Raw genomic sequence first — 12,421 nt, 5'->3', positions numbered from 1 at the left:
CACTTGCATTTGCTTTTTTTTCTCCATTCCTAAACACTTCTTTGCTAACATTCCACAGGCCTCCCGCTGCAATTGTCTTGTAACTTCCTGGGAACTTAGAAGTGTTGAAAATAGACAACCATTGTGATACAGATTAGATTAGATTCCCTACAGTGTGGAAACAGGCCCTTCGGCCCAACAAGTCCACACCGACCTGCCGAAGAGTAACCCACCCAGTTCCATTTCCCTCTGATTAATGCACCTAACACTACGGGCAATTTAGCATGGGCAATTTACCTGACCTGCACATCTTTAGACTGTAGGAGGAAACTGGAGCACCTGGAGGAAAGCCACGCAGACACAGGGAGAATGTGCAAACTCCACACAGACAGTCGCATATAAGTCTGATATCAGAATTTTCAAGTTTCATTTAACAGGAACTGCCAATCTAACCCTTACAAAAGCAATAGAATAAGTATTGATTGCACTGTGGGTGTGTGGACTCCCACTGCAGGGTGTTCCAAAGGGGCCACAGGAGGAACATAAAAGCTCTTTCTGAGGTGGAGGTTACCAACATGTAACTGATTTGCTATTGGGGGGAAATGCCTCAGCAGCTGGATGTCCAAGATACATCCCTAGTGACACAAGTAGTTGACATTAACCGTTAAAGTTAGAAAACCTCCTGATCTTACAATCTCTGGTCGAACTGGGGCAGAGGTCCGGCTACTTATGCTAGGATATTTCCCCATTTTCTACAGGCATTTGCTCCATGTGTTGTTTGAAGATTCCATAAATATTCCAACTAAATTAATTCAGTCAATTTGAAAATAATCATAGAATTTTACAGTACAGGAGGAGGTCATTCATCTCATTGTGTCTGTACCGGTTCCTGAAAGTGCCACCCAATTAGTCCCATTCTCCAGCCTTATCTCTGCAGGTCTCTCAGTTCATCACTTCCAAATATATATCCAGCTCTCTTTTCAAATCTCCTATGGAATCCACCCCACAACTTTCCCAGGTGGCACATTCCGAATCCTAACAACCCTCTGGGTAAAGAGCTTTTTCTCATGTCACTCCCAGCTCTCTTGCTGATATTCTTGAAATTGTGACCCCTAGATACTGACACACCAACTAGTGGAAACAGAATATCGTTCTTTACCCTGTCAAAATTCTTCATAATTTTGAACGCCTCAATAAGGTCTTAACCTTCTCTGCTCCGAGGAGAATAAGCCTAATATCTCTAATCTTGCCTTGTATCTAAAATCCTTCATTCCTGGTACCATTCTAGCAAATCTCCTTTGCACTGTCTCCAGGGCTTTAACATTCTTCCTCAATTAAAGTGCCCAGAACTGAACACAATACTCCAAATGTGATCTGGTCAATGATTTATAGAGGTGTTGCTTTTATACTCTATGCCTCTATTTGTAAAGGAGAAAGTGGGGTCTGCAGATGCTGGAGATCAGAGATGGAAATGTGTTGCTGGAAAAGCGCAGCAGGTCAGGCAGCATCTAGGGAACAGGAGAATCGACGTTTCGGGCATTAGCCCTTCTTCAGGAACCTTCCTGAAGAAGGGCTAATGCCCGAAACGTCGATTCTCCTGTTTCCTAGATGCTGCCTGACCTGCTGCGCTTTTCCAGCAACACATTTCCGCCTCTATTTATAAGCCTACTTAACAACTGTTTCAACTTGCCTGGCCGCCTTCAGAGAATTATGCATATGAATCCCTAGGTCTCTTTGTCCTTGTACCCCCTCGAAGTTGTAGCATTGAGCTTTTATTATCTCTCCATCTTTCCTTTATCAAAATGCATTACCTCACATTTCTCTGCATTGAAATTCATCTGCCACTTATCTGCCTATTTGGACAACTTATCAATGTCCCTCAAAGTTGTCACCCAGGTTGATAGAGTTGTTAAGAAGGCGTACAGTGTGTTGGCTTCCATTAGCGGGGGGATTACATTTTAGAGCCGCGAGGTTATACTGCAGCTCTATTGAGCCCTGGTTGACCACACTTGGAATATTGTGTTCAGTTCTGGTCATCTCATTAAAGAAAGGATGTGGAATCTTTAGAGGAGGTGCAGAGCAGATTTACCAGGATGCTGCCTGGACTGGAGGGCATGTCTAAGAAGAAAGGTTGAGGAAATGAGGACTTTGCTCATTGGAGTGAAGAAGGATGAGAGGTGATAGAGATGTACTTGATAGAGATGTACAGGATGTTGAGACGCATAGATAGAGTGGATAGCGAGTGACTTTTTTCCCAGAGCGGAAATGTCTATTACGGGGGACCATAATTTTAAGGTGACTGGAGGAAGGTTTAGGGGAGATGTCAGAGGTAGGTTCTTTACACAGAGAGTAGTGGTGTGTGCAAAGCACTGCCAGCAGTGGTAGTAGAGTCAGATACATTAGAGACATTTAAGCGACTCTTGGATAGGCACATGGAAGATAGTACAATGATGGGTATGTAGGTTAGTTTGATCTTAGAGTAGGATAAAAGGTTGGCACAACATCGAGGGCCAAAGGACCTGTACTGTGCTGTACTCTCTCTGTTCTATGTTCTATGAAGTCACTCAACACCATCCTCACAATTCATTATTCACCCTAACTTAGTATCACCTGCAAATGTAGAGAATTTGCCCTCAAAGCTCATCTCCAAATTGTTTATATTAATCAGAAAAAGCAAAGGTTCCAACACCTATCCCTGGGGAATACCATAGAGTCGTAGAATTCTACAGCATAGAAACAGATTCTTTGGTCTAACTTGTCCATGCCAACCAGATGTCCTAAATTAATCTAGTCCCATTTGCCAGCACTTGGTCCATATCCATCCAAACCCTTCCTATTCCTATACCCATCCAAATGCCTTTTAAATGTTGCAATTGTACCAGCCTCCACCACTTCCTCTGGCAGCTCATTGCATACACATACCATCCTCTGCATGAAAACATTACCCCTTAGGTCCCTTTTAAATATTTCCCCTCTCACCTTAAATCTATGCCCTCTTATTCTGGCCTCCCACACCCCAGGGAAAAGACCTTGGCTATTTATCCTATTCATGATTTTCATGGTATTATAAACCTTTTATAATGCCACCCCTCAGCCTCTGACACTCCAGAGAAAATAGCCCCAGTGTCTCCCTGTAGATCAAGCTCTTCAACCCTGGCAACATCCTTGTAAATTTTTTCTGAAGCTTTTCAAGTTTCACAGCATCCTTCCTATAGCAAGGAGGCCAGAATTTCACGCAGATTTCCAAAAGTGACCTAACTAATATCCTGTACAGCTGCAACATGACCTTCCAACTCCGATACTCAATATACTGACCAATAAAAGCAAGCATACCAAACGCCTTCTTCACTATCCTATCTGCCTGGTACGCCACTTTCAAGGAACTGTGAACCTGCACTCCAAGGTCTCTTTGTTCAGCAACAATCCCTAGGACCTTACCATTAAGTGTATAAGTCCTGCCCTGATTTGCCATTCCAAAATACAGCACTTTACATTTATCTAAATTAAACTCCATCAGCCACTGGTCCATCTGATCAAGATCCAGTTGAAGTCTGAGGTAACCATTTTTCTCTGTTCACTCCACCTCCAATTCTGGTGTCAGCTGCAAACCTACTAACCATACTTCCCATTCCACTTGAAGGGCTTTTGCCAAAAAACGTCGACTTTCCTGCTCCTTGGAAGCTGCCTGACCCACTGTGCTTTTCCAACACCACTCTCATCTTGACTCTAATCTGCAGTACCCATTTCGCCTAGGCCAATCTGAGAACCGCCCATCGATAGGGCAGCATGATGGCTCTGTAGTTAACACTGCTGCCTCACAGCAACAGAGACCTGGGTTTGATTCCAGCCTTTGCTGACTGTGTGCATGTTCTCACTGGCCCATGTGAGTTTCCATCGGCTGCTGCAGTTTTCTCCCACAGTCCAACGATATGCAGGTTAGTTGGACACGCCATAGTAAACATGGGGTTACAGGGATAGGGTGCGACCTGGGACTGTTTGGGATGCTCTTCAGAGGGTTGGTGCAGACTCAATGGCCTCTTTGTAGGAATTATATACCTCTGTTTCCTATCTTTTAGTCAACTTCTAAACCATGCTGCCAAGGACCCATCAATCAATTAAAATGGAATTATTTTTTTATATAAATGTAAAATTTATGAAAGGGAGATTATGAGATAAAATAAATTAATATGAAACATTAAAGTTAATACATAGGACAAAAGGATAATTTTGATTTCAGGATTGTAGAGGGTGCATTGCTCTATAAGGAAGTAGAAATAATGTGGTTTTGCTAATGTGAAATGAGCATATTTTTATTGTGAAACAGTAGGAATAGCTCAGAGATTGGAGAAGTGAGATATATTTTCAGGTAGTGAGTAGTTTCATAGGATTGAGAGCAGTCACAGAGAAAAGAGGATTTCTCAAAGAATTTTTGAAACAGAGAATTTTGTCCCAAAGAAATATAGAGGTGCTGTGAATAGTTGTGGAGTGAGGGTGAATTGTATATAGAAACATAGAAACTGGAGGAGGCAAATTAAGCTACTCAAGCCTCTTCCACTATTCCAATCGATTGTGGCTCATATCTTATATCTTTTGATATTCTTAATTAACAAAGATTTATCCATCTTTGCCTTGAAAATTTCATATGACCCAATAACAATAGGAGTGATCTTTTCAAAGGAATGGGGATTAAGGGGTGATTACTGACAAGGTGTACACCTTTGCATAAAAACGTATTTGGGGATCGGGTAAATGAGGAATTGGGAAGAGCAGATAATGGTATAGATGGTGTAAATTTCATGGTTATTGATGTAAGAAATATTTGTGGGAGACATAGAAAGAGAGGATGAAAGGAAGAATTTCACTGAACTCCATTCATTTATTTGTCACATTCTATTGAAGCATCATTATTTAACAGAAACAAAAACAGAAATTGGTTGAAAATTTCAGGTCTGGCAAAACCTGTGGAGAGAAATCAGAGTTCACATTTCAGGTCCAGTGACCTGTCCTCAGAACAGTTCTAAAGAAGGGGCACTGGACCCAAAACACTAACTCTGATTTTTCTTGCAATTTCTATTTTGGTTTCTGATTTCCAGTATCTGAAGTTCTTTTGGTTTTTCATTATTTAGCAGATTTATTGGATTCTTTCTAGTGAGGCACGTGGGGTTTAAATAATTTGGTGGATTAACTTTATCTCCCAATGAAATTATTAAATTGGTTGTTAATGTCAATTCATGGGCTTTAGGAATCACTGACAAGGCCAATCTTTGTTATTACCCTTTGTTAATTGCCCTTGATAAGATGGTCTTCTTGAATAACTTAGTAACCTGTTAGATTAATTGAGAGGGCCAAACACATTACTGTAAATTTGGATGACATAGAGACCAATACATTGGGCAGCACAGTGGTTCGCACTATTGCCTCACCACACCAGAGACATGGTTTTGATTCCACCCTTGGGCGATGTCTGTGTAGAGTTTGAATGTTCTCGTGATGTCTGTGTGGGTTTCCACTGGGTGCTCCAGTTTCCTCCCATAGTACAAAGACGTGCAATTTAGATGGATTGGCTATGCTAAACATTGTACTGTAGTGTCCAGGAAAGTGCAGGCTAGGTAAGATTAGCCATGGTAAAACCCCATGCAAGGTTACGGTGGGGTTTGGGTAGGATGCCCTGAGCAGACTCGATGGACTGAATGGCCTCTAGGCGAAAGTGAGGACTGTATATGCTGGATATTAGAGTCAAGAGTGTAGTGCTGGAAAAGCACAACAGGTCAGGCAACATCCGAGGAACAGGAAAATCAATGTTTCGGACAAAAGCCCTTCATCAGAAGTGAGGCTGGGAGCCTAGGGGGTGGAGAGATAAATGGATGGGGAGTAAGGCTGGGGAAAGGTAGCTGCAAGTGCAATAGGTGGATGGAGGTGGGGGTAATGGTGATAGGTCGGAGGGAAGGGTGGAATGGATAGGTGGGAAGGAAGATGAACAGGTAGGACATCATGAGGGTGGTAGGCCTACTTGCAGAGCGCTTCAGAGAACATCTCTGGGACACCTGCACCAACCAACCCCACCACCCCGTGGCTGAACACTTCAACTCCCCCTTCCACTCCGTCAAGGGTATGCGGGGCCTGGGTCTCCTCCATCGCCACTCCCTTACCACCCGACACCTGGAGGAAGAACACCTCATCTTCTGCCTTGGGACCCTCCAACCCCATGGCGTCATTGTGGATTTCACCAGTTTCCTCATTTCCCCTCCTCCCACCTTATCCCAGTTCCAACAACCTTCCAGCTCAGCACCGCCTTCATGACCTGTCCTAATTGTCCATCTTCCTTCCCACGTATCCACTCCACCCTCCCCTCTGACCTATCACCTTTACTCCCACCTCCATCCACCTATTGCACTCTCAGCTACCTTCCCCTAGGGCCCCCCTCCCATTTATGCCTCTACCCCTGAGGCTCCCAGCCTCATTCCTGATGAAGGGCTTTTGCCCGAAACATCAATTTTCCTGAATGGCCTCTATTTACACTGTAGGGATTTAAGATGTTTATGATTCAAGATGCTTTTATAAAAATCCAGCTGTTTCATGGTTACTATTACTGGCTTAATTATATAATTAACTGATTTTAAATTGTCCTGCTGCTGTGAAAGGATTTGTACTTATGGCATGGATCAGTAGCCCAGGCCTCTGGATTACTACTCCATAATGTAATTACTAACTCTTAGTTTCCGTTTGCTGAATTGAATTCCTTCCACAACAAAGGGAACTGTTTCAAAAAGACCCACCAACCCAAATGAAAAGGATGATCAAAAATCCAAGATTGGGTCAATTGCAAAGTATCTACCCGGTGGTTAGGAAATAAAATGTTTAAGCAATTGTTTGGAAGCAGTTACAAAAGGTAACCTCGGTGAAGGGAATCTAGGCATTATTTAATGTTCTAAACATCAAAAGTTGGCAAATGTATAAATTAAGTAAGGACTAGCCATGAGTAGTCTCATGTCAGAACTGAACAGCCCAAAATTCAGGTAATGGAAAAGAATCCACATGAAAAATAAAATAATGACAAGCAGAATTGCAATGGCAGGGCTTACATAACAATGCCAACATACTTCAAGAATTTTTCAATGACCAGCAGAACATCCAAATTCTAATTACCTATTTTAAATTAGTGGCATATTGACATTGAAAAGTGTAAGTGAAAAATCATAATGGAGGAGAAAATTTAATATGGAGTAGAAATTTGAATTGTCTGCAAGATTTGAATTAAATTAGCTTTACACTCACATGTACTCAAATGAGTACAGTGAAAAGGTGATAAGTCACCACTTACATTGCCAACTTAGGTACTAAGGTATCGAGGTACAGATTCTTCAGCTACAAGATTAGTTGTGGTGTAACAATGTCACCAACACATGGTACAATCCTTAGTTACAGAATAGAGAAATGAAGGAAAAAAGTTAAAATACAGATATATACAGGTAAATCAACATTTCGGGCAGGAGCCCTTCATCAGGATTCCTGCTCCTTGGTTGCTGCCTGATCTGCTGTGCTTTTCCCGCACCACTCTAATCTTGACTCTGATCTCCAGCATCTGCAGCCCTCACTTTCGCCTCCAGCTATACACAGTATAACCATACGGAGAAAGTGAGGACTGCAGATGCTGGAGAGTCAGAGTCAAAAAGGGTGGTGCTGGAAAAGCCTCCTGAGCATCCCACTTCATGAGGCACAGTATTCAGTCAGCTAGCTACATATTCTGGAATTCACTGCATTGACCTTAATGCTTCATTACCTCCCTCTTTGTTAAAGGCTACCACATTTAAAATTGTTGTCATCATTTCAAATATTTCCTTTATTGGCTCGGGCAATTTTGTTTGGTTATATCACTTTGAGTTTCTCTGTAAATAGTTTTCTATGTTAAAGATGAATTGAAAATGCACATTATTGCTATGACGTGATACAATTACTGAAATTATTCATATTAGTACATTTCAGTCTCGTACTTGAAAGAGGTCCCTTTTTATATCAAAGGTTCAGATTCCTGACCGCAGTAACACTGCTGACTCCAAAGGGCATTTTGCTCAATCAGTCATTGAACTTTGGACTGAAAACCACTTGCAACACTGAGTGTAACTTCCCTGATTGCATTTCTGTTTCTCCGAATTTAAGTCCATTCTCGTTGTCTGTTTAACCTTTCTTTTGACCACATTAGTGTGGGTTTTACAGGGAAAGAATTTAGTCTCAGTAGAATACGATTTCCTCATTTAGTTTACAGTGAAGATACACCAAATGAGGTCTAAAGTCTGCCTGTGTTGTGGAATGTGTGGATATTGATTCATGATCATAGCTCTAAAACAATGTAAATCTGAGTGCAGTGAGGACAAAAGGTTGTTTTTTTGAAAAAAATCTGTATTCGTTATTTAATTATTGTATTACGTTTAATAGGATGTACTCATACAAGATGTAGTAAACAATAATTGGTAGTATACCAAAACTGAAATGGCTATAGAAACTCAGCAGGTCTAGCACCATCTATAGGGAGAAAGAAAGCACAGTTAATATTTCAGGTCAGGTCTCTCTGTCCCCTGAGGCGGGTAGAGCGGCGCGCGTGCGCACTGCGTCCCTCGCGGCGGCGGCTCGAGATGTAGCGTGCGTGAGGGGGGCGCCTCCACTTCCGTCCGGCAGAGGGGGGCGGAGAGCAGCGGGGGATGGGGGGTGGGGCCGCGCGTGCTCAGGCTGTCCTGTGGAGGAGTGGAGCGGAGCGGAGCGGGGCGGGGCTGGTCTGACAATCCACGGTCTCCCGGCCGAGGAGGTGCGCGTGCGCAGTGACCTGTGGAGGAGTGGAGCGGGGCTGACAATCCACGGTCTCCCGGACGAGGAGGTGCGCGTGCGCAGTGTCCTGTGGAGGAGTGGAGCGGGGCGGGGCTGAGTTGACAATCCACGGTCTCCCGGACGAGGAGGTGCGCGTGCGCAGTGTCCTGTGGAGGAGTGGAGCGGGGCTGGGCTGACAATCCACGGTCTCCCGGACGAGGAGGTGCGCGTGCGCAGTGTCCTGTGGAGGAGCGGGGCGGGGCGGGGCTGGGCTGACAATCCACGGTCTCCCGGCCGAGGAGGTGCGCGTGCGCAGTGTCCTGTGGAGGAGTGGAGCGGGGCGGGGCTGAGTTGACAATCCACGGTCTCCCGGACGAGGAGGTGCGCGTGCGCAGTGTCCTGTGGAGGAGTGGAGCGGGGCTGGGCTGACAATCCACGGTCTCCCGGACGAGGAGGTGCGCATGCGCACTGTGTCCGGAGAGCCGTGGGGAGGAGGGAGGGGTGAATATGGCGGTGGCGGTCTTGTCGAAGGTGCAGCATCTGTCTGCTCGGGTGGTGCGGGTGTTGGGCTGTAACCCGGGCCCGATGACTCTTCAGGGAACCAACACCTACCTGGTGGGCACCGGGCCCCGGTGAGTGAACGAGGGAGGGGGCGGAGGGAAATGGAGGGGCGTCCCCTCGCCTCGCCCCCCCTCGCCTACCTTCCCCCCCCCCCCAAAAAAAATAAAATCTATCTTGATTGTAGTTTCCTTTATTGAATCACTGGAAGGCAGTTTTGGACTTGAAATAAGACTGGAGTTGGAATGGAGTTTTCAGTTGCGTAATTTAGGTGGATGCAGGTAGGGGATGAATGTGATAGGTCAGTGGGGGTGGGTGGAGTGGATACCCAGCCACCTCATCTATTGTATCCATTGCTCTCAATGTGGTTGTTTGCACATCGGGGAGACAGGATGATAATTTGCGGAGCGTTTTAGGGAACAATTCCACTGCCTTGTGGCCGTCCACCTAAAATCCCCCTTCCACATGCCCACGACATGCAAATTCTCAACTGCCAAATCCAAGTTTCTCAATTAACTGGAGGAAGAACGCCTCATCTTCTTTGCCTCTGAGGAGAGATTGAAGGTACCTTCGTAGGAAGTAAAAGGGGTCAACACCTTAACGAGGAGGGCAGCGTTAGGGATCCATTGTCGGCAGAAGCTGACCATGTCCAGCCACTGGCGAACTGTTTCACAGTTGTTGGGACCGGGAAGTTGACAATAAGAGTGATGTGGCTCTATTTAAGAGAGTGAGAGTCAGGATGAAACCTTGCAACTTTGCCAGGCATTGTGGAATTGAGACCTTTTTGGGAGAGATAACATAGCCCAGGTGTTTCAGATAGTTGAGGAGGACGACATCCGAACAATTAGACTCTTCATCTAGACTGGCAACAAGGAAGTCGTCTACAAATTGGATCAGTGCAGATCCAACTGTGAGAGTTAGACCGCAATTGTTTCCGTAAGGCCTGAGAGAAAAGGGTCAGAGAATGTCTGAAGCCTTGAGATAGTCGAGTCCATGTCAATTGGTGGCCATTAAATGCAAAAGGCAAATAGGTACTGACTGTCTTCATGAAGAGGCAGAAAGAAAAAAGCATGTTGCAGGTCAATAACAGCAAAAAATTTAGTGTCTGATGGTACTGAGGGTAGAATATGAGCTAGATTTGGGACCAGGGCATGAAGAGGCTGTCCAATAGTGTTATTAACTCTTAAGTCTTGAACCAGTCCATATTGGTCTGGCTTGCCAAGTTTTGGGACATAATTGGAGTGTTACAGGGTGATTGGCAACAGACCAGGATGCCTTGGAGAAAGACATGAGTTAGAGCAGTGAGGCTCAGTATCGCCTGTTGTTTCAGCGGGTATTGGCGGATGGATGGTAGAGTAACATTTGGTTTTAAAGCAATCTGAATGGGTTCACATTCTATAAGTTCAACATGAGAGAACGTTTCAGCCCATATATCAGGGTGCACAAAATCAAGGACATCCTGACTTTCATGGTGCAGGAGTGTGGCACTGTGAGAGGTAGGATTTGAATAATAGAGGATAGTCATCCATCTTTGTAGTGTTTGTAGATTATAGCAGTGTGGATCAGTTCTGGTGGTTCCACAGCGGATCAAAGGGCCCAGGTCTTCAGCATAAGGTGGAATGACCTTCTGGGTGATGTGAGGGGTTGAGATAGCTGACTGTTTCCATAGGTGAGTGGGTATTTGAACATAATCTGCTTCACCCTCCAGCTCAGAGACCTGAGTCAGGATCTGTATAGTCCATTCAGTACCAATTAAATCCCTGAAAAATCTTCAAGGGATTGGTCTTTGGTCTTGGCCTGTCAAAAAGTAAGCAAGGGTGACATGACTACCAGAACTTTGGGGGGGTTAAGGCCAAGTGACCACCATTGGGATTTAGTGGACACGTACAGTTGGCGTTCAACTGAGTAAGAATTAAGTTGGACACCATTAGGGGAACAAGTGAGTTTGACTTGAAAGGCACATGGGCGATCTCGTCCCATTAGATTGTAGGATAATGTGATAATAATCACAAAGCGGTGGTCCAGGGACTAGCCTTGGAAATTGACAGGAATCAGATCAGAGACTGGATAACAGTGGGTTTATCCTTGGAAACCAAATAATTTTTGGGTCGTCTTAGAAATTGGAAAGTTCATGCCCAGACAGACGCCCAGCGACTATGGCAAGGACTGAAAGACATCACGGGTTCTAAAAAGAGACAGTGCAAGATAGCAGATGATGATATATCCCTCCCAGATCGTCTCAACATCTTCTGTGCTTGCTTTGAGCAGAATTTCGGTGGAGAAGTAACACCTATTCCAACAAGTCCTTACGAACCTATCCCAACAGTCACTGTATCAGAGGGCAGATCAGGTTTCCTTCATGTGAATCCAATGGCAGCGATGGGACCAGATGGAGTACCAGGCCATGTTCACAGAGAATGCACAGATCAACTGGCAGAGGTCTTCTCGGACATCTTCAACCTCTCCCTGCAGCAGGCCACTGTCCCTGCCTGTTTCAAGAGGGCCAACATCATCCCTGTGCCTGGGAAGGCTCATGCAGCATGTCTCAATGACTACCGCACAGTGCCTTAACTTCGGTGGTCATGAAGTGCTTGGAAAGGTTGGTCATGGCATTTATCAATTCCAATCTCCCCACTACTCTTGACCCATTCCAATTTGCCTATCAGACCAACAGATCCACATCAGATGCCATATCACTTGCGCTTCACTCCTCCCTGGAACATCTTGACACCAAGAACAGTTACGTAAGAATCCTACTCATTGACTACAGTTCAGCCTTCAACACTATTATCCCCTTGAGACTGATTACTAAATTTAGTGATCCCGGACTAAGCCCCACTCTCTGCAACTGGATCCTCAGTTTCCTGACCCACAGGCCACAATCAGTGAAGATTGGGGACAATATTTCATCGTCACTAACATTCAACACAGGAGACTCCCAGGGGTGCTTACTCAGCCCCCTACTGTACTCACTGTATACTCATGACTGCATCACCAAATACCAGACTAATGCCATTTACAAGTTCACTGATGACACCATCACAGTGGGTCAAATCTCAGATGGCGATGAAACAGACTACAGACG

The 12,421-nt window shown here is 44.9% G+C and overlaps 2 protein-coding genes across 2 annotated transcripts in view; both read left to right on the top strand.

Moving 5' to 3' along the window:
• The window catches only part of kcnb2b (potassium voltage-gated channel subfamily B member 2b), an 891,048-nt gene that overhangs the window by 421,728 nt on the left and 456,899 nt on the right, over positions 1 to 12,421 (top strand). The gene's annotated exons all lie outside the window — the stretch shown is intronic.
• lactb2 (lactamase, beta 2) overlaps positions 9,246 to 12,421 on the top strand; it is a 40,274-nt gene continuing 37,098 nt past the window's right edge. The window contains exon 1 of the mRNA XM_043689203.1: positions 9,246 to 9,410. Within this exon, the coding sequence (XP_043545138.1) occupies positions 9,286 to 9,410 (125 nt within the window). The 5' untranslated portion in view covers positions 9,246 to 9,285. The remainder of the gene's footprint in view (positions 9,411 to 12,421) is intronic.

Source organism: Chiloscyllium plagiosum, chromosome 4 (assembly GCF_004010195.1).
Source record: "Chiloscyllium plagiosum isolate BGI_BamShark_2017 chromosome 4, ASM401019v2, whole genome shotgun sequence".
Lineage (NCBI taxonomy): Eukaryota > Metazoa > Chordata > Chondrichthyes > Orectolobiformes > Hemiscylliidae > Chiloscyllium > Chiloscyllium plagiosum.
Note: the sequence above shows the minus strand (reverse complement) of the source record. Positions and strands in the feature narration are given on the sequence as shown.